General features: G+C 39.3%; 1 protein-coding gene across 4 annotated transcripts in view; it reads right to left on the reverse strand.

Annotated features, from left to right (window-relative positions):
- The window catches only part of map2k5 (mitogen-activated protein kinase kinase 5), a 294288-nt gene that overhangs the window by 110516 nt on the left and 157236 nt on the right, over window positions 1-26536 (reverse strand). For 3 of the 4 annotated variants that reach the window (XR_013889610.1, XM_080214340.1, XM_080214339.1), the window contains exons 13-15: window positions 21525-21573; window positions 18151-18224; window positions 13374-13424 (exon numbers count right to left, since the gene is read on the reverse strand). Coding sequence is in view for 3 of the 4 variants with exons in the window: in XM_080214340.1 (XP_080070466.1) it covers window positions 13374-13424; window positions 18151-18224; window positions 21525-21573 (174 nt within the window). In the remaining variant the exon portion in view is untranslated. The remainder of the gene's footprint in view (window positions 1-13373; window positions 13425-18150; window positions 18225-21524; window positions 21574-26536) is intronic. The other variant, XM_080214341.1, reaches the window with a different exon arrangement.

Below are 26536 nucleotides of genomic sequence, written 5' to 3' on the forward strand. Positions count from 1 at the left end.
TATACAAAATTTTTTTTTATTCATTCATGGGACATGGGCATTGCTGGCTGACCAACATTTATTGCCCATCTCTAGTTGCCCTTGGCTAAGCCATTTCAGAGAGCAATTGAGAGCCAACCACATTGCTGTGGCTTTGGAGTCACATGTAGGCCAGACCAGATACAGTTGGCAGATTTCCTTCCCTAAAGGACGTTAGCGACCAGATGGGTTTTTCCGACAATTGACAATGGTTCCACGATCACCAGTGATTCTTAAGTTCAGATAACTTTTATTGAATTCAAATTCCACCATCTGCTGTGGTGGTATTCAAACCTGGGTCCCCAGAACATTACCTGAGTTTCTGGATTAATAGTCTCACGATAATATCACTAGGTCATCACCTCGCCAAATTCCAAAGTTTGCAGATGTTATTAAATTCAAAAAGGTAAAAGTAAAGTTTAGATTTTATTTATTAGTCACAAGTAATGCCTACATTAACAACACAATGAAGTTACCGTGAAATCCCCCTAGTTGCCACACTCCGGCACTTGTTCGGGTTAATTCACCTAACCAGCACGTCTTTCAGAATGTGGGAGAACATCGGAGCACCCGGAGGAAATCCACACAGACACAAGGAGAACGTGCAAACTCCACATAGACAGTGACCCAAGCCGGGAATTGGACACGGATCCCTGACGCTTTGAAGCGCCATTGTCTACCGTGCTGCGCCTGTAGTATGTAGTATTAAATGGGTAAACAATGAGGATATTAACAGACTTCAACAGGACATTGCTGAAAAAGGCAGGCACATAACAAATGCATTTATTGCAGAGAAGTCAGAAGAGATTCATTTAGTAGGGGAGGCAATACAAATCATATGGCACAATTGTAAAGGTGCACAGAAACTTGGTGGTGCACATGCAAAAATCTTGGAAGGCAACAGACTTAAGTTGAGAGGGCTGTTAATAAAACAGATTAGATTCTTAGTTTTGTTAACAAAGTCATAGTGAACAAAAGGGAAGAAGTTATTTAAACCTTTTTAATTAGCCTCCATCTGGAGTATTGTGATCAAATCTGGGCACCATACTTCAGGAAAAATGTGCAGAGAGTGCAGAACATAAGAAATAGGAGCAGGAGTAGGCCATCTAAACCTTTGAGCCTGCCCCGCCATTCAATAAGATCATGGCTGATCTGTCATGGCTCAGTTCCACACTCCCGCCCTCTCCCCATAACCCTTAATCCCCTTGCCTATCAAAAACCTATCAACCCGCGTCATAAAAATACTTAGCGAGGCAGCCTCCACCACTTCAACGGGCAGAGAATTCCAGAGATTCATCACCCTTTGAGTGAAGAAGTTCCTCCTCAACTCCGTTCTAAACCACCCCCCCTTTATCTTGAGGCTGTGCCCTCGAGTCCTACTGTCCTTTCTGAGCAGGAAGAGCCTCTCCACCTCTATCAGGGAAGTGGGACTTCGGTTATGTGAAGAAACTGGAGAAGTTGGGATCATTGTACTTATAGCAGAGAAGTCTCTGGGAGATCTGATGATGTTTTTCAGAATCATGATGGGTTTTGATAAAGTAAAAATGGAAAAACTCTCCAGTGGCAAAAAGGTCAGTAGCTGGAGTACACGTATTTAAGGTTATCAGAAAACAAATCTGAGACATGATGGGAGGAGGTGCAATAGTAACTTACGAAAGGGAATTGAATATCTACTAAAAAAGGAAAAGCTTGCAGGACTATGGGGAAAGATTGAGTAACTCTTTCAAAGAGCTGGCAGGGACACAATGGCTTCCTTCTGTGCTGTATCATTCTATGATTCTTTTATATGATAGCAGCACACACATTTTATCCACCCAGTGGCAAACCCAAAGCAAACCTACCAGATTTGGTAGCTGCAAACACTTGTCTTTTTTTACATCGAGTTTTCTTGGGTAATGCCTATAATTAAACCAGCAATTCTACATTTCCATTTTACGCAATTGTAGACCAGTACTTCAGATGCTGTGCAATCGTAGAATCAGTACAAAAGGAGGCCAATCCGCCCTTCGAGTCTGCACCAACAACAATCTCACCCAGGCCCTATCCCTGTAACCCCATGTATTTAATCTCCTAATCCCTTTGACACTAAGGAACAATTTAGCACGACTAATGCAGCTAATCTGCATATCTTTGAACTCATCAATGTCATGCACGCTTTAGTCTGTTTAGAATGCGCAATACTACTGAACACATAGGGCACGCCATAAAAATAACACAAAAGTTAAAAAACTTAATCTTGGATATTGTAATCTACATTTGAATCTGGCATTATACAGCAGTATAAAAGAGTAAAGGATCTGAGTAAGGAAGGATTAGAGTAAGTATGCCCCCTATGGAGGCAGAACTCACATTGGAAAATAATATTCTTCTACTGTAATATTTCTATAATTTCAAGTTACCCAATGGGTTTAATCTCATATAACTAGCACCATTTTGATTGCATGCATAATTATCAAAGAATGTTCATTTTAGGTCAATATCTTTGGGGAGAAAATATCAACAAAACAGTTTCTATTGTGAATTAGGCACTTATTGAGGACCTCAAAGAACAAGATTGTTTTACGGAGGTCTGAATTTTCAAGAAAACTAGACAGAGCATGGATTATGTGAACAGGTAGATCAGGTACCAGAAGTACAGTAACAAACAGGGTACAGACATTTGGTGATTATGTTACTGAACTAATAATCAGATACTTAGATTAATATCCACCATGGCAGTTTGAGAATTCAAATCCAATCTTAAAAATCTGGTATTAAAAATCTGGAATCAGTAAAAGTGACCATTAAGTTGTAAGACTGTTACGAAAATCACCAATGTCTTTGGAGGTACTAATCCTGTCATCTCTCCTGGACTCCAGTCCAACACCACTGCAATTGTCTTTTAACTGCCCTCTGAAGTAGCGCAACAAGACATTATGGGATATGATCGTAAAGTTTTTGTACTGCTCGACTAGTAACCTCAAGGCATGGACAGATAAATTGGGGACAAGAATTCAAATCCACCACAGCAGCTGAGGAATTTAAATTCAGTTGATTAAATAAATCTGGATCTAGTTCCAGTCATGGTGACCATGAAACTCCCAGATTGTTGTAAAATTCTAACTGGTTCACGAATGTCTTTTAGTGAAAGAATCCTGCTGTCTTTATCCGATCTAGCCTATGTGAACCAGACTCTCAGTAACCTGGTTGACATTTATCTGTCCTCAAACAGACTAGCAAGCCTCTCGAAAAACCTAAAAGACAGATCGTTTAGCATCAAACTTGGCACCAAATTCAAACATGACAAAGACACACATGTCCAGTCCTCCTCACTAACACCTGTAAATTTGTGGCATGTGTATATTGAGGATGTCCTCCATCATACTGTTGAGTACCATTGCTGTGGAAATACGATAAATCAGAACGGGTCTAGCAGCTGAAAACTAGGCATTCTAGAGGAACCGCCATCAGCAGCATAATTGTATTCCACTACAATATGTAACCTCATGACCTAGCATATCCCTCACTCTATCACTGTCACGTTAATCAGGTACCAACCCTTGTTCAGTGAGGTATATGAATGAGCATTCTGGGGCCAGCATCGTGTATGTCTAAAACTGAGGCATTAATCTAGCAAAACTACAACATGGACTAAATGCATGCTAAACGGGGGACAGAACTTAGAAATAGATCAGATCAAAGCTCTGCAATGCTGCCAAATCCTGTTACGAGTGGTGGTGGACAATTAAACAACTAATAGGAAATGGATGTCCCCATCTGAAATGAAGGCGAAGATTAGTACATCTGTCCAAAAGGCTCGGGTTAAGTGTTTGCAATCACCTTCAGCCAGCAGTGCCAAGTGTGCAATTATGTTCTCCTGTTCAGCTTCCCTGCATCCTAGATGCCATTCTTCAGTCAATTTGATTCATTCCAAGAGAAGTCTTTACACACTGGGGAACAGTAAGACCACAGGCCTTGACAACAGGCTGGCTGAAAACTTGCGATCCAGAACTAGTTACACCTGTAACCAAGTTGTTCCAGTGCAACTACAACATTGCCACCTAGCCAATGAAGTCCAAACTTGCCCTGGTATGCCACGTCCACAGAAAGCAGGAAAAGTCCCATCTGATCAGATACCTATCATTGGTCTACTTGCAGTCATCAGCAAAGTGATGGAGGTGGCACGACATCACAAAGCCCTAGGAAAATTGAAGTTAATGAGAATCAGACTGTCCAATGGTTGGAATCATAACTTGCACAAAGGAGATGGTTGTGGCTTTGAAGGGCAATCATCTTTCAGTCACTACAGGAATTCCTCATGGCAGTGTCTTGGGTTCAAACCATTTTCAACTGCTTCACCAATCACCCTCATAATGTCAACAGATGTATGCTGATGATTGCACAGTGTTCATTCCAGAGCTAAAGAAGCAGATTTTGCCCCTATGCAGCAATTCTTGGAAAACATTCAGGCTTGGCTTCATTAACAGCAAGTGGCAACCATGACAGGCAATAGCCACCTCCAAAAGGGATGAGTCTAATTGCCTCCCCTTCTTATTCTAATCCCTACCGGGTGGGGACAGGCACATAAAGACCATGGCTACTGTAGCACCTTAGAGGCTGGTAAATATGCAGTGAGTTACTCAACTCCTGTCACTCAAAGCCTTTTCACTATCTATAAGGCTTAAATCACAAGTGTGCTGGAATATTTTCTATTTGCCTGTAGGAACGTAGCTCCAACAACACTTCAGGAACACAAAACAGCCTGCTTTGCCGGCATGTCATTCACTAACTTTACTTTCATCCCTCCATCACAGTTGACAAGATGTACTGGAATATTTCACCAAAATATGTTCAGCAGTATCTCCCAAACCTGCAACCTCTACCATGTGGCATTACTGCGCCTTTAAAGAATGTATTTGTGTCATGTTTCTTCTGAAGGGACTGTTTTGTATTTCAACTCTGATTATGGTGCCAACTGTATAACAGCCAGCAGCCTATCTACTGATACTTCAGAAGGTTAATTGTTCCCAACTATTGGAGCATTTGTTCAATCTAAGCTAATGCATTATTATTCTTATTCTTAGAGTTGTTCCCTGGCAGTTTCAGAGTTGGGTTTGATTAGCTTGACTGACAAGAAAATCATGTATGTGGGTGGAGTTAGGCTTATAAGGAAAAACAGGCAGTTGCAGTTTGAATTTGAAAAGAACAACTCTTTTACTCTCTCTCTTTCTAGAAATTGAAGTCTGGAACCTGCTAGGGAACAAGTATCACTCTCTGGAGATTTGCAAAAGTCAAGAAGTGTTTTTTTCTCTCTCTTTGGAGTTCTGCTGTGTGAAGATAGGTTTGTCTCTAGAGACTGCTGTCTGACAGTCGGAAGACAGATGTCTCTCTATATCTCTGTCCAGAGAGGTTAAAAGGCTTGAGGACTGGGAATTCACATAACCCTGTGGATCTTGCTAACTGATTTGAAGAGGGGTTTACAGCTATGGGGGGTATTGCTCAAATTGGAACTAATAGAAAGAGTTAGCTGTTTACACCTTCTTTTGTTTAAGTGTTTCAATTGGTAAGAGTTATGTTAATTCTTTGTGTTACATTTTAACTGTTGTTAACTAAAGTTTGTTTTAATGAAAGCTTTCTAGTGGGTCAATAGAATCACACCTGGAGCGAAAACAACTTATGCTCATGCTAATGCCAAAATCAAAAATAGGTTAACATCACAATATATCTTAGAGTTGCTGATCTGATTCCCAACAACAACCTGGAAGAAAAAGGGCAGCAGGAACATGGGGAGGCCACTGTCACCAAGTTACACACCACCTGAACGCAGAAATATATCGTTGATTCTTCACTGTCATTTAGTCAAAATTCTGGAATTTCCTTACCTAACACCATTGTGGGCATACCTTTTCCACAGACTGCAACAGTTCAGAATGGGGACTTATCACCTCCTCAAGGAGATTTAGGGATGGGAAGTAAATGCTGGCCTTGCCAGCACTGCCCACCATTCCAAAAATGAACAAGTTAAAAAAAATTAAAAGCTGCTGAATTACATCAAACTACTGCAGACATTGACTGCAGCAGATAAATGGCCTATCACCATCTGCTCAGGGCAACTAGGGAAAAGGATGTAACAGCTGCAGTTTCCACCAACATCCACATCTCGAAAATTACAAAAAGACTTCCACTTTTAAAATCCAGACTCATAGATTGCTTAGAACTACCTCAATGCTTTCACCCTATCCTTTGTGTGAACTCCGGTGCCACTTATTTATTAAAAATCAACATCAGTGATTATGGTTCTTAACCGAGACAATTGTCTAATTACGTGAACACATAAACAAGTTACAGGCCTCTCATCAATTCCCTCCTGAACTGCCCTAAGAGTTATCCTAACCCAGCCTGGACAATCAAAGAAGGTTTCCTCACTGTGGGAAACACCTTGGCCGGAATTTTACCATCTCACCTGCCTGCCCCAGAATTGAGGCTGGTGAGGTTCACAGAATAACATTCTCTGTTGGCCTGGGGTGGGATCCTAGGGGCCTCGGGCAGGCGAGGCAGTAAAATTCCAGCACTTATCTCCATTTGGAGTCTCTCATCAGAAGCACAGCCGAGACCAGGAAGATGGCATGTGGGAAATTTCAAGTACATACTTTATATCCAATCCAAAGCATTTCAGTACTCACCTTCAAGAATATCTGTTCAAACTAACTACAGTTCTAGTTTACACTTAAAGTAAGTGTATACCAGTTAAGACTTTAGGAGAAAAGACATTTACAATGCTGTAGTATTTATGCTTGATATATATCCATTTCCAAACTTTGAAACCAGAATTTAACCAGAATAACATAATCAGTCTTCAAGGTGAGTAACATATCCCTTTGATGATGTATCCCTTTTGAGATGTAGCATCTCAAAGTAAACATTTTCTGTGTAAAATCAAAGTTATTAAAAATAGTATTATAATACAAGCATCAGATTTGCTTGATGCAACACTATTTGGAAGAGTAGTCAAAAAAATCCACAGCAATTCTATTAATGGGCAAGGATGTGTTTAAGCTGGATTTTCATGAGCTACTCTTCACTCAAAGTAACAAAAAAATTCCATCCAATTAGATAATGCTACAAAGCCCATCATATAAAAAGGGACTTAAGTGTTTGAAGTCAGCTTTACTGATTTGTCCAGCTGTGCTGTTTTCAGGTCTTTTTCATTCAAGAAACCACATTAAGATTAGATTGTTAGAAAGGCAATATTCTTATTACTTGCACAAATGGACGGTAATTGAAAATATCACACTTAATAAATACATTTTTTACGTTTAATATTTAGGCCTTAAGTTTAATTTAACATCCTGAAAGATTTAGCATCAACTATCAATTAAGAATAGATCTGGGGCTAGTTAACCAATAACTGCAGTGCACTCACATGGTTCTCAATTCAGTGGTAGGATACAGCTTTGTGTCCAAGGCTCTCCAGACAGTGTTTTCCTTGCCCATCAGATTTTTGACGGATTGTGTTAAATGAATGCCCCAGACCTATTTTGTTTCTTCTCAAGGAAGAGAGAAAATTTGCTTTCTCTTGCCAATTTTCTCACCATTTCTCCTGAAGGCACTGACTCAATGCTGAAGTCTAGTTCCATGGGTACTGGTCGCTCTTAAGAAACCCAGCAAAATAGTCATAATTTACATCTGCACATATAGCTAATTAACCACTGAGTGGGGCAACAACAATTTGTATTTATGTGGTGCCCTTAATGTAATAAAAAGTCCCAAGTTGCTACACAGGATCATTATAAAGCAAAATTTGATACAGAGGCACAAAATGAGATATTAGGGCAGGTAAGCAAAAGCTTGGTCAGGGGAATAGGCTTAAGCAGTGTTGTAAAGAAAACACGAGAGGTAGAAAGTGTTTCGGAAGGGAATTTTAGAGCTTACGCAGCTAAAAGCATAGCTGCTGATGGTGAAGCAATTAAAATTGGAGATGATCAAGGGGCCAGTAGTAGGGCAGCACAGACATCTTGGAGAGCTGTGGGGCAGGCAGATATTGTAGAAACAGGAAGAGGTAAGGCAATAAAGGATTTGAAAACAAGAAAGAATTTTAAAATCAAGGCAGTGTTGAACCAGGAACAAACGTAGATTAGTGAACACAGGGGTGATCAGTGAACAGGACTTAGTGTGAGTAAAGACACGAGCAGAGTTTTGGATGAACTTAAGTTTACAGGTGGTAGAATGTAGTTGTCAGCAGGAACGCACTGGAACAGTCTAATCTAGAAGTAACAAAGGTTAGCTGAGAACTCACCAGCCAATGAGATGAAGCATAAGTGGCGTTGGGCAACCTTACATAGGTGGAACAGAAAATCATAGAATCCCTATAGTGCAGGAGGCCATTCAGCCCATCAAGACTGCACTAACCACAATCCCATCTATTCCCCCCGCTCATCCTCTGACACTAGTGTCAATTTAGCATGGCCAATTCATCTAACCCACACATTTTTGGATTGTGGAAAATCTCAGCAGGTCTGACAGCATCTGTGGAGAGAGAATAGAGCCAATGTTTCCAGATTTCAAAGGGTCATCCTGACTCGAAAGGTTGGATCTATTTTCTCTCCACGGATGCTGTCAAACCTGCTAAGATTTTCCAGCATTTTCTGCTTTTGTTTCCGATTCCAGCATCAACAGTATATTGCCTTTATCCTATATAGGTGGAAATAGGCAACTTTACTGACAGTGGGTACACGTAGTTAGAAGTTTCTCTCTGCTCTCTGGCTCAGCCATGACCCAGGTTATAAACTGTGGCTCAAATATGATCCAGGTTGCAAACTGCCTGGTTCAGTCTCAAAAAGGATGGAGCCAGTAGAAGGTTTCAGTCTTTCCAATATTTACTTGGAGGAAACTGTTGCCCATCCAGTTCTTGATGTTGCACAAGCAGTCTGATCATTTAGAGAAAGTGGAGGAAAGAGGTGGTAGTGAGATAGAGCCGCCATCTTGTATCTTTAGATGACGACACTGAAAGACAGCCTGTAAATTAGATACAACAGTTGTTCAGGGATATACATCCTTAGAGAATACGAGAGGTAACAATGTGGGAATGGGAAGCAAAGCTGATGCAGGTGATTCTCTGGCTCGATTCTCAATTAGATAGATAAAAATAGAAACAGGTAAGTGTGGTTCCACCCAGCTGGGCGACAATGGAAAATCTTTGACAATGGTCAGCTTGTCAAAGGCTGCTAACCAGTTGAGAAAGATGGGAAGGGATAGTTTACTTTTATCACTGTCACATACAAAAGAGATATTAAGTTTCAATCTAATCTTCATATGCAGAGGTCGTTGGATAGTGATCAGGAATGGGAATTATAACTGATATTCATCTCTGTACACAGGAGTCAATAGTTGCACCCTTCATCTCTCCTGCTGAAAAATCAACAAAGACTCAAATCTGTAACTGGGACCCTCCTGTAATTATGGTTGAGCTAGTGACTGGACAAATACATTGAGCCACGGGGAGAGCTGGAGATTTTTATAAATTCAACAGTTAAATCATGTTCTTCTGATACTCCTCTCAGCAGTCAGACTGTAGTTGTGCACTTCGATCTATATTTTGGATGCAGAATTCTGCAAAAGAGATGAAAGTAAAAAGTAGATAATGAAGGAGTGGAAACACAATTTTTTAAAGGTTAGAGTAAAATGGTTTGCCAATTTGATTTATTACTGTCACATGTTTTAATATACAGGGAAAAGTGTTGTTTCTTGCACGCTATATAGACAAAGCACACCGTTTATAGAGAAGGAAAGGAGAATGCAGAATGTTGTGTTACAATCATTGCTAGGGTGTAGAGAAAGATCAACTTAATGCAAGGTAGGTCCATTCAAAAGTCTGATGGCAGCAGGGAAGAAGCTGTTCTTGAATCAGTTTCTGAGACTTTTGTATCTTTTTCCCGATGGAAGAAGGCGGAAGAGAGAATATCCGGGGTGCATGCGGTTCTTAACAGTGCTGGCTGTTTTTCCAAGGCAGTGGGAAGTATGGACAGTGTCAATGGGTGGGAGGCTGGTTTGAGTGATGGACTGGGCTTCGTTCATGACCCTTTGTATTTTCTTGCAGTCTTGGGCAGAGCAGGAGCCATACCAAGCTGTGATACAACCAGAAAGAATGCTTTCTATGGTGCATCTGTAAACATTAATGAGAGCCATAGTCTTCTGAGGAAATAGAGACATTGGTGGGCTTTCTTAATTATAATGTCAGCAAGGAGGGGACCAGGACAGACTGTTGGTGATCTGAACACCTAAAAATTTGAAGCTCTCGACTATTTTTACTTTCCCTGTTGATGTAGACAGGGGCATGTTCTCCACTATGCTTCCTGAAGTCGATGGCTACTTCCTTTGTTTTGTTGACATTGAGGGAAAGATTATTGTCAGCACACCAGTTCACCAGATTCTGTATCTCTTTACTGTACTCCATCTCATTGTTTGAGATCCAATCCACTACGGTGGTGTCATCAGCAAACTTGAAAATTGAGTTGGAAGGGAATTTAGCCACACAGTCATATGTGTATAAGGATTATACTAAGGGGCTGAGGACACAAACTTGTGGGGTACCGGTGTTGAGGATGATCATGGAGGTGTTAGAACACAGAACATAGAAAAACTACAGCCCAATATAGGCCCTTTAGCCCACAAAGTTGTGCCAAACATGTCCCTACCTTAGAGATTACTAGGCTTACCTATAACCCTCTATCTTACTACGTTCTATGTACTTATCTAAAAGTCTCTTAAAAGACCCTATCGAATCCGCCTCCACCACCATTGCTGGCAGCCCATTCCATGCACTCACCACTTTGAGTGAAAAACTTACCCCTGACATCTCCTCTGTACCTACTCCCCAGCACCTTAAACCTCCTCTTGTGGCAACCATTTCAGCCCTGGGAAAAAGCCTCTGACTACTCGATCAATATCTCTGTGTTGTTGTTGCCTATACTTATTGATTGGGGTCTCTGGGTTAAGACGGTCAGGATCCAGTCAGAATGGGAGAGCTGAGCCCCAGGCAATGGAGTTTGGAGACGAGTTTCATAGGCAAAATAGTGTTGAAGGCTGAACTGTAGTCAATAAATAGGAGTATGGCATAGATGTTCCAGAGCAGGGCCAGGGAGATGGCGTCTGCTGTGAGCCTGTTGTGATAATCTGTAGTAGATCCAGGCAGTCCGGGAGGCTGGAATTGATGTGTGCCATGACTAATCTTTTGAAGCACTTCATAATGATGGATGTCAGAGGCACAGGACACTTGTCATGAAGACACACTGCTTGGCTTTTCTTTGGCACCAGGAGGATGGCAGATAGAGACCTCAGACTGTTGTAAAGAGAGGTTGAAAATGTCTGAATATCTTTGCCAGCTGGTCCACACAGGATTGGCGTGCTCTTCTCGGTACCCCATAGGGAGGAGTCTCACAACACCAGGTTAAAGTCCAACAGGTTTATTTGGTAGCAAAAGCCATTAGCTTTCGAAGCACTGCTCCTTCATCAGGCGAGTGGGATTTCAGTTCACAAACAGGGCATATAAAGTCACAAACTCTGTTTACAAAATAATGGTTGGAATGCGAGTCTTTACAGGTAATCAAATCTTCAAGGTACAGACAACATACCCCAGTCCAACGCCAGCATCTCCACATCATATACCCAGAGGGGCCAGTTGCTTTCCATAGGTTGACCTTTGAGAAGACATCTGCAATGGTGACCTCAGATGTAGGTTCATCTGAGGCTTCAGGAAGGGGGGAGGGCATGCTCTCGCTGATCTCTTGCTCAAAACAGAGTGCATTGAGCTCATGAGGGAGGGGTGTGTTGATGACTGCAATTTTACTTGCTGTTTACTAATGTTATGCTTTGTTAATTTGATTGTTAAAAGTGTGTCTCTCCTTTCTTTTAAAACTGTTCTGCAGTCTTATAAATGCAAAATTGGTATCTTATTTTCCACCTTAATTTATGCAGTTGCTTTGACATTTTTAACAAATAAGCATCAATTTGAGTACATTGATTTTGAGGTTTATCATGCCAAAAAAGAGGGAAAGCCAGAACTTATGCACTGTATTTTAGTAAAGCGTCCAATCAGTTTATGAATGATACTTTTTAAAAATACAAGATGGCAGTAAAGTTGTGAAAGAGGCATCAGAAATTTGACCCAGAGCCATTTTGAGACCAAAGCCTGCAACTACATCGTGACATTTGATCAAAGAAAGTTAAATTGGAAGTATTTACATAGTAACATAGTATTGGTAAACGTTGATAGGAAAGAACATCCAAACATGTTGATAGCAGGCATTAGGGTTTATGAATAAAATATGTAAACGCTGTGCACAACTTTTAACAAGATAATTAGTACAACATTCAGTGACAGTAGACTACGGTATTACATGGGAATAAAGTGCATGTCCGAACGGAGTTGGCAGCTGCCATACATATGGATAATAGAGAATGCAACATTCTGGTGCTCATTTTGTAGAGTGGGACAGAACGTACATCTGATAGAGCTAAGCAAGGAGAGTAGCAAAAGGTGTATAATTCCTTGCAAATTAATTTCAATCTATTTCATAGAATCCCTACAGTGCAGGAGAAGGCCATTCAGCCATCAAGTCTGCATTGACAACAATCCCACCCAGGCCCTATCCTCGTAACTCCACATATTCAACCTGCTAATTCATGCATCCCGAGACATCAAGGGTTAGCATGGTCAATATATCTAACCCACACATCTTTTTTGTTTACTGTTTTATTCCTTTCTTAAGTAACAAGTCTCACAACACCAAGTTAAAGTCCAACAGGTTTATCCGGTAGCACAAGCTTTTGGAGTGCTGCTCCTTCATCAGGTGAGTAACTCATCTGATGACGGAGCAGTGCTCCGAAAGCTCATGTAACCAAATAAACCTGTTGGATTTTAACCTGGTGTTGTGAGGCTTCTTACTGTGCCTACCCCAGTCCAACGCCAGCATCCCCACATCATTCCTTTCTTAAATCACTAGTTATCGAAGTTTAAATGTCAAGAAGTGCATGTGAAATCGACAAATTTACAACTAAATATAAATTCCACTGACAACTGCTTCATCTTCACTGTCCCAATCCAATGATAACGGAGGTGGAAGAAATACAGTGGACTCCAACTAAAAGAAATCCTGATTCTCAAAATCTGGACGGATATATATTTCTCTCCATCCAGTACATAAATATGGCGTTAACATTTTGCTTGTTAAAAGCAGAATGCAGAGTTAGAAGAATAAACTGCAACAATGTATTTTATGATTGCCTCAGGAAATATGATATTGTCCAATTTATGTTTGGCAAAATTGAGAAAGGCACTATTCACCAATATTTGTGACATTAGTTGAATATTTACTCACCGCCATGTATGCATTTGTTCCCACATACGTTTTGGCGATTGAATTCACCAGCTACAAAAGAAATGGAGTTGTGATTTAGGTAAAAATTATGAATAAAATAATAAATTATGAATAGAGTATCTGCATCTTCATGTACTTGTATCTAAAACAGTAATAATACTGTCATTAAATTTTATATTTCTTTGACAAGTGAATATTGGTGTTTTATCTTCTTTAATATGAAGGGTGGTACAGTTTAGTATGTAGACAACAATTTGCTTTTAGTAAATGTCCCAGGGTATTTCATAGAGAAGAAACTGACGCTGTTCTGTCATTGAGGAGTTGTAGGATGTAACTAAGAAATCAGAGAGGTAGGTTTTAACAAAGAGAGGCACTTTTAGATTGAAAGCTCCAGAGCTGAAGACAACAGATAGTGGAAAAGAGGGATGGAAAATGTGCGACACTGCAGAGAGTGGGACAAGTGTAGAAAGTTGGAAGACGTAAGCACGAGAACATAAAATTGGAGGAAGTTGCAGAAGTGGAGTTAGGTGAGATAATACCAAGGAATTTATTACAACTTCAGTGATTCAAATGTTGTTGGAGTGAATCACTGTGCATGGTTCTTGAGACATTTTCTTTCACCCTTTGCCTTGCAGTTTCTGCAAGTACAAGTTCATAAACGGGACAGTGAACACAATGGGGCATCTGGAATTTAGTAAATGATGGGACCAACCAGTTACTTCCTGAACTGTTGAAATTTAAGGATTGAGGAAGAAATTGAATAATGACAGTGGAGAAGAGTGCATTAAAATTGATGAATTCGAGTCAAAACAGATACTGAAAAAGAGAAAGACAGGTTGGATTAAGAAAGACAGAGCAAAGGGATAGAAAGCAAAAGAAAAAGAAATAAAATTTGGAATGCATTAGTGTTGAACAAAACAACATTGTTACATGAAGCAAGCATTGCACAATCAGCAAAAGAGATGGATGGAATTGGGGACAAGGATGCAGAGATGAAGAGTCTGCAAAAGATGTATTCAATCCAAAGGTGTTTGCCTTCTCTGACCTTTTGTCACAGACCATTTTGTGACCCTTGCCACCCTTGTCTATGATAAACTACCCAGTACAATCAAGGTACTTAGTCTTGCTTAGAAAATTAGAAAAGGAAATTGGTATAAATTTAGTGGAGTCGGAAATTTTAAACTAGACTACTGAATGGTCATTAATCCTATGATCTGATATTCAAAAGTTTTAAAGTTTACTCATCAGTGTCACAAGAAGGCTTACATTAACAATGCAATGAAGTTACTGTGAAAATCCCCTAGTCGCCACACTCCAGCACCTATTTGGGTACACTGAGGGAGAATTTGGCATGGACAATGCACCTAATCAGCTATCTTTCGGACTGAGAGGGGAAACTACAGCACCCAGAGGAAACCCACGCAGACATGGGGAGAATGTGCAAACTCCACATAGACAGTGCCCAAACCGGGAATTGAACCGGGATCCCTGGCGCTGCGAGGCAGCAATGCTAACCACTGTGCCGCTCAGGCTGCAACAGACAAATCCTTTTTAGGACCGTCATCTTAAGATGTTTGTTTTTACAAATTTTCCCCTGCAAAGGTTGCAACTGCAGATACTTATTTATTAATGTCTGTAACATGCCTAGTTCATATTGCTGTTCCCAACAAGTTCCAAAAATTCAGGGGTTTTTTTACCCCTTTATTCACATGATGAACACTATGTTTTATATATGGATTTTGTGGTAGTCTTGTTATCATCTTTCCGGAGACTAATTTAAAAATATGGCACTGCACAAAGTAGTTTCTCTTTGAAACAGCATTTCTGCACTCAGTCAACAAGAAGCCAGAACACAATAAAAACATTTCTAAAATTAATTCCACTAAAACTGAGCCAATGAGTAAAATTCAACATAGCAACATATTTCTGACTTTCAGTCAAGTCTCTTCATTAAATAAATATTGTAGCCACTGGATTAAAATCGAGTTGAATCCAAAAAAAATTATATTCAGCCCAAAATGTTAACTCTATTTCTCTCTCCACCTGCTGAGTATTTTCAGCATTTATAGTACTTTGCTTTTATTGCAGCTAATGGGGAACTATTACCACAATTCCTCTACATACGTCTTCAACATCAAGACCTAATGAATCACATAATAGTCAATAAGTGGAAATTATGGCTAAACAGGATTACATTGGATAAGAGGCAGAAACAGGTCATTTGACTGATCCAGTCCATGTTGACATTTATGATCCACTGGTGCCTCTTTCTTTCTTTTTGCATTTGAATCTACATTGTAACCTTCTATTCCTCTCTCTTTTTCTCATATGCTTCTCTAGTTTCCCCTTAAATGCATCAATACTACTTCAGTTTGACTGTTCCTTGTGATAGCAAGTTCCATATTCTCAGTATTGTTTGCACAAAGAAGTTCCTTCTGAATTTCTTATTGGATTTCTTGGTGACCATCTTACGTTGGTGGCCTCTATGCTCTTCCCTACAAGAGTAAACATTCTCTCTGCATCCAGTCTATCAAACCTTTCATAATTTAAAGACCTCTATAAAGTCATCCCTCAACTTTCCCTTTTTAAGAGAAATGTTTTTAAAAAGCATTTAGATAGTTACATGGGTACAATGGGTATAGAGGGATATGGGCCAAATGCAGGCAACTGGGATTAGTTTAGAGATTTTTCTAAAAAAAAGGGTGGCATGGACAAGTTGGACCAAAGGACCTTTTTCCATGTTGTAAACCTCAATGAATCTAAGAAAATCAACCTGTCCATCTTTCCTGACACATATAGTGTCGTGACAGTGGATTATAGACCTGAATTACGTATGGACATTTTGAACTTTTAATTAAGAAATTTTTTAAAGGTAATGGCATCGGACCAAAAATTGGCTGAGACTGCAGTATAACCACTTGCTGGATGAAATGCAATGCAAACTGAACTATAATCTCCTGTGGAGATAATGGAAGCTGATTAGCATCTCAGCAGAAACTATTTCCTATGAATTAGATCCCAGACATTTTTATGGTTTTCTCCTTCAAGGAATACACAAGAAAATGGATTAAAAGCCAACCAGTCTTTGTGGACTAGTCTGGTATACTTGTTCTACTGTGCAGCTGTGAGGATCACAGCTGAAGAATTTTGACTTGGTACTCTGATGCTGGCAAATAAAGTCTCTCTTTCTGATTGCTGACTTGCTTCCAGCAAAGTGACAGCCAAAAAGAAAGGAGCCCAAATCCTTTCAGCTAACTTGCGGAACCAAGAATCTATAAACTAATCAAATGCTAAAATCACCAATGTAATTTAAAAAGTCACCAACTTTTCACCATCTCAAAGCCAATCCAAACATTGATTGGTATGTCTTTAAACATTTATTTTTGCACTTGTATCTCATTTTTAATCTGTGCATATGTTGATTTTTATTATTTTCTACTCATATTTTATTAACCAATAAAGGTACTTTTTCTTTAACTCAAGAAACCTGGTTAAACTGACTCACTTTAAAACATAACTACATTTGGATTGGGAAAAGATTTCCACAAGGGAAGGGATCTTTTTAAATTAATCTTGTTGTGACCAACCAAGGGGATTAGATAAAGATGGGGAGTCAGTTCATTCCTCCTCATCCAGAGCATAATAACTTTGGCGTATCTCATCCGGAATCATAAGAAATTGGGGAAAATTGCCAGAGACCAGTCATATTAATACCTCCATTCTTTTATGATATGATCTTTTTAAGTGAGTTATCAACAGCTAGTGCAGTTAAATTACATATAGGCTTGGCTACAATCAGCATGTTGAGTATTTGGCCAATAGACTTTGATAAGAGTTGTAGGCTACTGGTCAAATACCTCAACATGCTGATGGTTTCCATTTGACCAGTAGCCTTTGACAAGAGTCAAACTGTGTACATGAACTTGTATACAGTTCAGTGGAAATATGCTAACAAGTTAGACTTTACATCCTGTCAGAAAAATAGCACTCTTTCAATACTTCATGTACAAGAACTTAAGATGTATATTTTTCTAAATTTTTAAAACAAAAGTAGAATGCAATTATGAAGTACATTTCCTTGACCTTAGTATGGCTACAAAAATAAACTTATATCACTCCAATATAAAAGCTGCACTTGCTTATAACAAAGTCAGTTTTCTGAACATCTAACAGTCTGAACAAAATTTTCTGTCACAGGAGACCAGCACACTATCCTGACATGAGCTGTCTGCTTACACGTTGACGAAATGGAGAACATAAAATGCACTGGGGAGAATAGACTTTGACAACTTTTAATATACCACTGACCTTCTATTTCTTCAAAATCTTTGACTGAGAAAAAAGGGCGACTGCAATTCAAATCAACACCAAAGCAAGCTCACAGGTCACCACCACAAATGTCTCCAGGGCCAAAAATGGAAATTAATTAAATTTTGTGCATCGCCTTGTAAACGCCCGCCACTATTGTTGATCTCCACATTAATTTTTATTGCAGGCCTCCACAGTTCCCCAGACACGGCATGTGCTCTGCCCTCCCTATTGTCTGGCCAAACATTTCATATCAAATACGCATATCAATGAACTGTTCTATTTTTAAATAGTAATTACAATATCAGCAATTTTTCTGTCATTAAACAATGAACAATCATACTTTGATGAAGGAAAGTCACTCAGAGATTAAATGTGAATAAGTCTCTCCCTCAACAGGGGGTCTCTGTTGTGGATCCCTTTGACTTGTGGCCAGGTGATTTGAATAAAGATGTCCCCATGAGCATACCTGGGTGCTCACTCCAAAATCGCACAGCTTGACCTGTCCTCGTGTGTTCACCAGCATATTAGAGGGTTTGACATCTGCAAAGGGACAAAAAAAGGAGATAGAAACAATCCCTTTTAAAAGCACCTCAGAATTTAATGATTCTGTAATTACAGCTATGACTCAGTAATGCAGAGGATGAAAGCAACACAAAGGCTATATAGATTAGAACGACAAGCTTTGCACCTGCTGCACACATTTATAATGCTCCTGAATAACATGTATGAGAAAAGGTTTTCAAATAGCAAAGTATTCTCATTACAACGCAACCACTCAATTTTCTTGTATAAAATAAAAAAAATTGATCAGTATCACAAGATAGTTGATAAACCAAGATGGATCTGTCCTGTGACATTTACAAAGAAGCACAATTTATTAATGAAATCTCACAAGCTCTGTGGAGGCTCTTACCTCTGTTTTGGCAGCATACCTCTCCTGCAAGGCATCAGCACAGCTACTGTTTAACACAGGAGGGAGCTGTCAATTCTGAGTTAAGAACTTTAAACAGAGCTCAATAAGCAAGTGTAACCATTGACCCTTTAAACAAAAATCAGCTTTATAAATAAACAACTTTAAGCATAGCTTTTATTTTTCTGTTGATTGCTTTGAAGCTGCTGTTGGAACAATACTGCCAGTATTGACATCAGGGACAGACTCGAAGACAGTTACAGAGCTCAACCGTATGAAGCAACTGACATCAGCAGAGACACAGTCATTAACCCCGGGTGCTTCAATTTCAACTGTGCATGTTAATTTATCTCTTTCACATGGTGGGGCTGAGGGACTTCTTTAAGTCAATTCCCCTGATGATGTAACCATCACTCAGCATTCCAACAAAAATACCCGACAACAGAAACAAACAAAAGGATGTTCAAGTTAATGGTAACTCTTTGTAACTGATTCTTTTTCTAAAGGATATTGTTGAGGGGAAAACCATTCTTTAGCATTGTTTCTGATAATAATAAAATGCAAACAAGGTCAGTTTTACTACCCAGTGGCTTACCAAGAATTAATTTTAAATTACCAGTTCTTTCCCCTCAACATAACAATAAGTAAATTGTTCTAGGCAATGCAGCATAGAGTGTTCCCAAAGTGCAATTGCATCTTACATTGTGTCTGCATGTACCTTGTTTGGAAGTAATGGAATAAAGGGTAAAACAAGAATGGGACTATGCAGCTAAACTTCATCACAACTCAGGAGATTGGTGGAATTCTGATCATTTCATAACCTACTACAGCAGTCCTAAGAATTTTGAAATTGTGTGATGCACTGTGATATGCAGGCTTGGTTTTATTCTTCAATTGTTTTATTTCTGCCATGGTGCTGCAGCCAGTTTTTCCTGTGACTACCATCATGATGGCACAGTAATTTAAGAAATATTTTGAAAAAGACATGCATTTTTTAAAAAGTGGATTCACCCTACAAAATAAAACTTTTATCAATTTTTTTTCTTTAGGTGGTTAAAAATTAAAGATACGACTCCCCCAGCTATGAGTGGGCATTGGATAATTTTCCTAGGCCTCTGCTGAAATCATGCAATCAAGGCATCCTTGCAACCAAGGGATCAATTTTCATCCAATTCTCTCTCCTCCTTTGTTGTTGGAAAAGTCTGGTTTTTGCTCAGTGCTTCTCCACATTACTCTGAAATAAAGCAGCTGAAGTGGAAGCCCTAACATGGAGATTAAACCTGCATCTTTCAGTAAACTCTGTGGAGCGCCATGTGCCACCTAATTTAACGAGGTACTTTACCAACATCAGTGCCAACATCAGTGTCCATGTTACATGGAACAAAACAATCAATTGTTATTATCATTTTGTTCATCTCTGCCTTTTGAAGTGATCCTATCAAGGTGATTTCGTTGAATAATAGTAACCTAGGTGTTGCCAACTATTTTGATGACTGTTTTGATATCTCAACTATTCTTTCACTGGATTACATGAAATGAAAACCAAGGTTTACTCAGGAAACTTTGTGATTTTGTTAATAAGCTCTGAAACACACATCATTTATATTTTTTCATGAAACTAAAGAACAAGGAAATTTCAATTAGAACTGAAGGATTACAAGTAAGCTTCTGAAACCAAAAGTTGATGGTGTCTTCTCCTTGGGCAAGTATTAGAAAGATGCTGGCACTGCGGATGCGAGAGTAGTTTTGGACACTACCTACAGGGAGGAAAGGGAAGTAGAGCCAGAAGATAAAATTTCACCCCACCAATGCTTTCTTTCATAGATGTAAATGTTTGCCTTGAAACTCAAGAAATAATGACAGTACTCACTGCCCCTGCTAAGATGCCATGTGTAACAATGCTTGACTGAACTATTTCTATGGTTGTATAACTTAATTTCAACAGGAATTCAATCTGATGCTTCCAGTGTCAGGTGTTTAATTAAAGGGGTGGAAATAAAACAAGCACAATGTAATGCAACACAAATATCAACAAGTATGCATTCAAACTCTGAATAAAAAGAGAGAGTCTAATGCACAACTTCTACTAATTAATCACCCAAAGATGACACCACTGTGGTTTTCAATGCTTGTAAATATAGCTGGCGCCAGTTGATGGAGATGTGGCTAACATGGAGAGATCAATCAATACTGATGAGCTTGGATTAATGGAGATGATCTGATAAATGAGATAAGTTCATTTCCACCAAAGTGTTCCAATTAATAGGCTTCAACTATGAAATGATGGTTTGAAATAAAGTCTGCACTTAATTGATCTCAGCCAGAGCAAGGATAGAATCACGTCACCACGTTTCTCTGGGCAACAGGAAAGAAGTTGGGCAGGTACATATTTCTGGTTGCTACATTCTACTGGATATGTGCCAGGTAATAACAGGGTCAAGGTTGTCTATGACATCCTCCATTGTTAGATATCCAATTGGCATTCATTATCAAGACTCACACTTAAATAAAAGTACTTGGATTAGCCACAGGAGGATTTTTCACTCCTTCACTTCACTTGCTGAAACGAATGAATCAAGAGAACACAAGATGGGAGGGAAGAGAAGTAATTTGTAGAAACAGCTTAACCTCTTACAGTCACTAAATTTCATTATGAAAACTCCTGAATGTAAACTTGAGCAACTATGGCAAAAACTGTACATAAGTCATATATAACTTGTATATAGTTCTCTACAATATATCCAAGTGCACTTCTACTTTAATGTTGCTGACACCAGTTTTTTTTTGCCATATTGGTGAGTTAAAACCTCAATTTTGTACTAGTCCATTCACCAAATGAATTATGTTAGCCTTCTTGAATATCTGAGATAAAAAAAAACAAACTTTTAAAAAACAAACAATAAAAAGGCTTAACAAAGAGTATTACACACCTCGGTGCAAAATCTTTAGGCTCCACAGGTAGGTAAGGCCTTTCACAACCTGCAAGATTAAATGAGAAACACATTACAGTTATTCCAATATTCTTTAGAATCTCCAAATTCATACCATACAAATGCCTAGCAACAACCATCTCCAACAAGAAAGACTAACAACTTCCCCACGAAACTCAATGATACAGCCATCATCAAATCCCCATTAACAACACTCATCATCAAATCCCTCCACCAACAGAGCATTATAGTTGCATTGTGTACCATCCACAAGATGCATTGTAGCAACTTTTCAAGGCTTTTGTGTCAGCATTTCCCAAATCCTTGTCCTCTGCCATCAGGAAAGAGGAGGACAGTAGACACATGTAAACAACAGCAAGTTCCTCTGCAATTCACACACTATCTGACTGGGAAAGATGTCAGTATTTCTTTGTTGTTGCTTGCCAGTGATGTCCATATCCCATGAATGAATTTCAAAACATCTGGAATGTTAATGATCGACAGTTGTGGATTACTGACAGGAAATATTGAAGTATTTTTTACCATAAAATGTCAGCATTGGAACAAAGATTTCCAAAAACATTTCTGGCACTGAATATCCTTCAGATCATCATTCAGAAACAATTACAACTATTCTCCCAACAGTCATAACCTGAACTTGATGAAACTGTAAATGGCTGAAAAGCCCAAATAGCCATAGGGAGTGAATATCATCATGAACTAATACTCTTCTCAAACTGTAGATCAATTACAGCCTGTTTATGCAGAATTTATGCTTTCTATAATATTCCTGAGGTTAAACATTTCCTAGTGTCATCCAGAATTCTAAGTTCAAACTTGATGAATTATTTTCCTAAATCTGCGAGAGTAGAGAGCTGAGAAAATTATGAAAAATTTCAACAAAGCCTATCTGGTCACCACTGCAAAAAAAGGAAGATTTTCAGCCTTTAGTACTCCAGGTTGAAAAGTAAATTCTGAGTTTGTACCTCCAACTAGAAAATAATGTACCATCTCTTCATCTATCAACAGTTTATTCATGTAGCTGACAACTGGGTAACCTCTGTAACCTAGTATCTGTTTCCTGTTGGGAATGTTATGATAAAATAAAACTAAAATAATAACACTATTGATTTTTCTCCAGAAGTTGTTAAATATAATTTTCAAAAAGGCTGTTACAATTTGTTTTAGTTTGGAATAAAGGGTTTCTAGAAAGGCAGATGCCCTCACCATTGGTGAAGTCACAGTGTCACAGCAAAGCCATTCAAGATGACATACCAAACGTGGGACAAAAACAGAAAATACTGGGAAATCTCAGAAGATCTGTCAGCATCTGTGGAGAGAGATTAGAGCCATCTTTTCGAGTCTGGATGACCCTTCATTTTGTTTCAGATTCCAGCATCCGCAGTCTTTTGCTTTTATATTAAACCTGGGTCTTTGTGCCAAAACTCAAGAGATTTCTTTGGAGTGCTCTTGGCTAGTTGTACTTTGATTAATCCAGTCGCTACCAAATAAATAGAAACTGTATGCAGCCAGCACAGCAAATGATTTGACACATTTTACAAAGGTTACCCAAAGTTTAATTACTGTGGGTTAAAACAAGCTTGACCTAGCAACAGAATCTAGTGAGGTAGTTCATAACATTGCTTGACCCTCTGTGCTATAGGTGGGGCTGAAACTTGCAGACTGTGCTTTTGTTTTACACAGCTAGCCTATGGGGTTAGAAGCAGCAATTTTTCCTAGATTGAATGTTAAATATAAATTAAAAAGTAAATTGTCTCTTATCCATTTTTCATTTAAGGAACATTCCAGGACTAGCTCACTAAGATTGTGTGGTCAACTTAAACCAACTTGAGTCTTGTATTAAAACTCTGCAATTTTTCATTAATGACAAATCAAGTTAAATTGCACAATACTTTTTATAATCACAGATACAGACTTCATGTTGCACATGATGTGATACAATGAAGAAAATTTACAACTTGATAGTCCTTTTCAAAATCATATCAATCAAGGTAATTTCTTGAATAAACCATGTGGAGGTGCCACTAATAGGCACACCCCAAGGATGATTAAAACCTAATAGTTGTTGCTCAGAGGAACTTGTCCCTGAATGTTTTTCTTTCTAATTGGATGGAAGACTAAGGAGTCTTGAAAGATGGACAAGCACAGGCAAGGAAGCAGTTGGGAAGGGCAGCCAGTGAGTATATTTCATGTTAAATCAAAATGAAACGTACTTGGAGCAAAAAAAAGTTCTGTATATTAACGCCTTACCTGAAGGGATCAAAGAAGTTAAAAATAAAATTTGCTTACAGCATCACCAAATGGAATTAATTTAGAAGGGACAGCTTGAAGGTGGTGATTCTATAGAGTTGGGGGAACTCTTAAGTTAGGTTTACATATATTCCATACCATTAATACCCATTGGTCTGAAAAACAGCAAGTGCATTTAAGAATCGTAGAGTGGAACTTAATATTGGTGAAAGAATTCTTGCCAATTGGTTGGAGAACCAGTCAAAGCCCTCCACTTCCTCTGGTGGGGAAAGCCCACGGTCATTAAGTGCCCATTCAAACTGGCCAGGTTCAGGCATCTCTCAGGATCTCTGTTGGTAATGCACGCACCAGAGGCTGAGGATCAATGAGGAACTCAGGCCACAGGTGAGGGAGGGTGGGATGAAAGTCGCAGGGAGGGGTTTGCTGGCTGAGGTAGATGGGAAGATGGACTGGAGGGGTAGGAGGAGGGGTGGGTGGGGAGCTCAGAAGAAAGGTTGGGATGGCTGTCTGCTGGCTCCCACCTTCCCAATGTTGCGTCCCTCAATCAGGGATTGATGAATGAGGGAACCCTGCCTCCTTCCCTACTTCAGATGTCCACAAACAACTCTGGCAGTGTTTGCTTTCTCAGGTTTGATGTGTGATGACCACCCTAGTGAGGCCCAGCACTCTCCTGCCCCAAAGTCGACACCACAGGAGCATTAAATTCTGCCCATAGTCAGAATGGCATAGGAGGTGGTCATTCGGCCCGATGAGTCCATGCTGACCCACTGTAGAGCAATCCAGCCAGTCCATTCCTCTGCTCTGTCCTTGCAGTCCTACATGTTTCTTCCCTTCGAGTGCTCATCCAACTTCTATTTGAAATTATTCAGTTTCCACCATTCATTTAGGCAGTAAGTTCCATGTCATTATCACGCATCATATTAACAAGTTCTTGCTCATATTTCCCATGTATCCCTTGCCAAAAACTTAAAAAGGTTCCCTTGACCCTTGTACTGTCAGCCAAAGGGTATATCACTACCATTCTCCACAATCATTTATCACAACTTGCTATTTTCTATCTTTCAGCCAATTTTTTTGTTCAAGCTGACACTGACCTTCCTATTCCATGATTCTCAATTTTGTTAACCAATCTTTAATGAGGTATTTTCATCAAATAGTTTTTTAAAACTTATATAGAAAACATCCACTGTATACTCCTCATCAAACTTCTCTATTACTTAATCAAAAAGATTCAATCAGTCAAAATGCAATTTGCCCTTTACAAATCTGCACTAGGTCTCCTGAATTAAACTAAAACCTCTTCAAGGGCCTGTTAATTCTTTCCTTGATAACGGTTTCTGAAACTTTACCTACCATGATGTTAAACTGACTGGTCTAGAATGTCTTAAAATTGCATTTCTACACTTGGCTGATTCCTCACCCATTGATGACATGGTCTTGACTGCATTTCTTCAATGTGTTGTCTGTCACTCCCAGCAGTCTCTAATGTTGAGTACCAGTTTGAGATTGGCACACACCCTGAAGACTTGTACTTCCAGCCTCTTCTGAAATATATCTACCTGTGGGGTAGACACTGCCTAGAATAGATGATCCAGGAAACCTTCAGCCTCCCTGATGCTCTGCAGAACCTCCAGCAACTCCTTAAGCTCAGAAACTCAAGCGCTGGAGACACTTCATTCACAGGTGATTCCCCAAGTCACATGAAGCATCCCAAATTTTTCAATGGTGCAGGGACTGCAAGCAACAGGTCTCAAGTCGATCTAAAAAAAACTGTTCCCTATTCTAGAATTTAGTTTGTACTTTGTTTAAACTATTTATTTTCTTTAACTTTCTAGATGTGCTTTGCAGTGAATACTTTTATTCCTAATTCACTCACCGTTTTACTTGCCCTGATTTAAATTTTTAATTTCTCGACTCCTTGTTTAAAGCAGTATTGACAGAGAGAGAGAAAAAAGGAATATTCACTAACCCATAATTCACTTGCCTATTTTCCATTGACATCAAACTTTGGTTTTCATTCTCTTTTCCTCAAACCTGGTGTGTCTGCTCACTGGCCCATTCTTTTTTCCCTGTTAGTCTTAGCTCTCACTTCTGGTCTTGGGCTTCTCTCCCACCACTCTGTCCATCCTCATCATTCTTGTTGAGTTCTCGCTTAAGGTCTTGGGACTGCTCTGTCATTTCTTTATTTATCCCATTGGTCTTGCTCAGCTCTTGCCCCAGTACAATAATCATGGAAGATTACTGGACAATCTTTGGTGACATTGTATGCAGGGAATCAAAATTACAACTGAATAGCAAAATTTACACAATTTAGGAATTAGAAGAATTACTCAACATGGGCTGAGAAAATGGAAGATGTGAAACTGAAGAACTACAATGCCACCACTGGAGGAGGATGTAACTGCATGGCAGTTTCAATTATAAATGCAAACATATAGTTCATACTGGACAATAAATGTCAATAAAGAAATGTGACAAAATATGGCACCAGGAGTAACATTTCTGGCAGAAAGTGCAAACAAACAAGATTTTCAATTTCTCATAAACAGTGCAGCATTTGCACAATAGCACAACTAACAGCTAGTTTAATCCGGACAAATGTGAGGTAATGCATTTTGGAAGGTCTAATACAGATCAGAAATATACAGCGTATGGCAGAACCCTTAAGAATATTGATAGGCAAAGGGATCTGGGTGTACATGTACACAGGTCACTGAAAGTGGCAATGCAGGTGGAGAACG

Source organism: Carcharhinus amblyrhynchos, chromosome 28, assembly GCF_965287045.1.
Source record: "Carcharhinus amblyrhynchos chromosome 28, sCarAmb.v2.hapA, whole genome shotgun sequence".
Taxonomy (NCBI): Eukaryota; Metazoa; Chordata; class Chondrichthyes; order Carcharhiniformes; family Carcharhinidae; genus Carcharhinus; species Carcharhinus amblyrhynchos.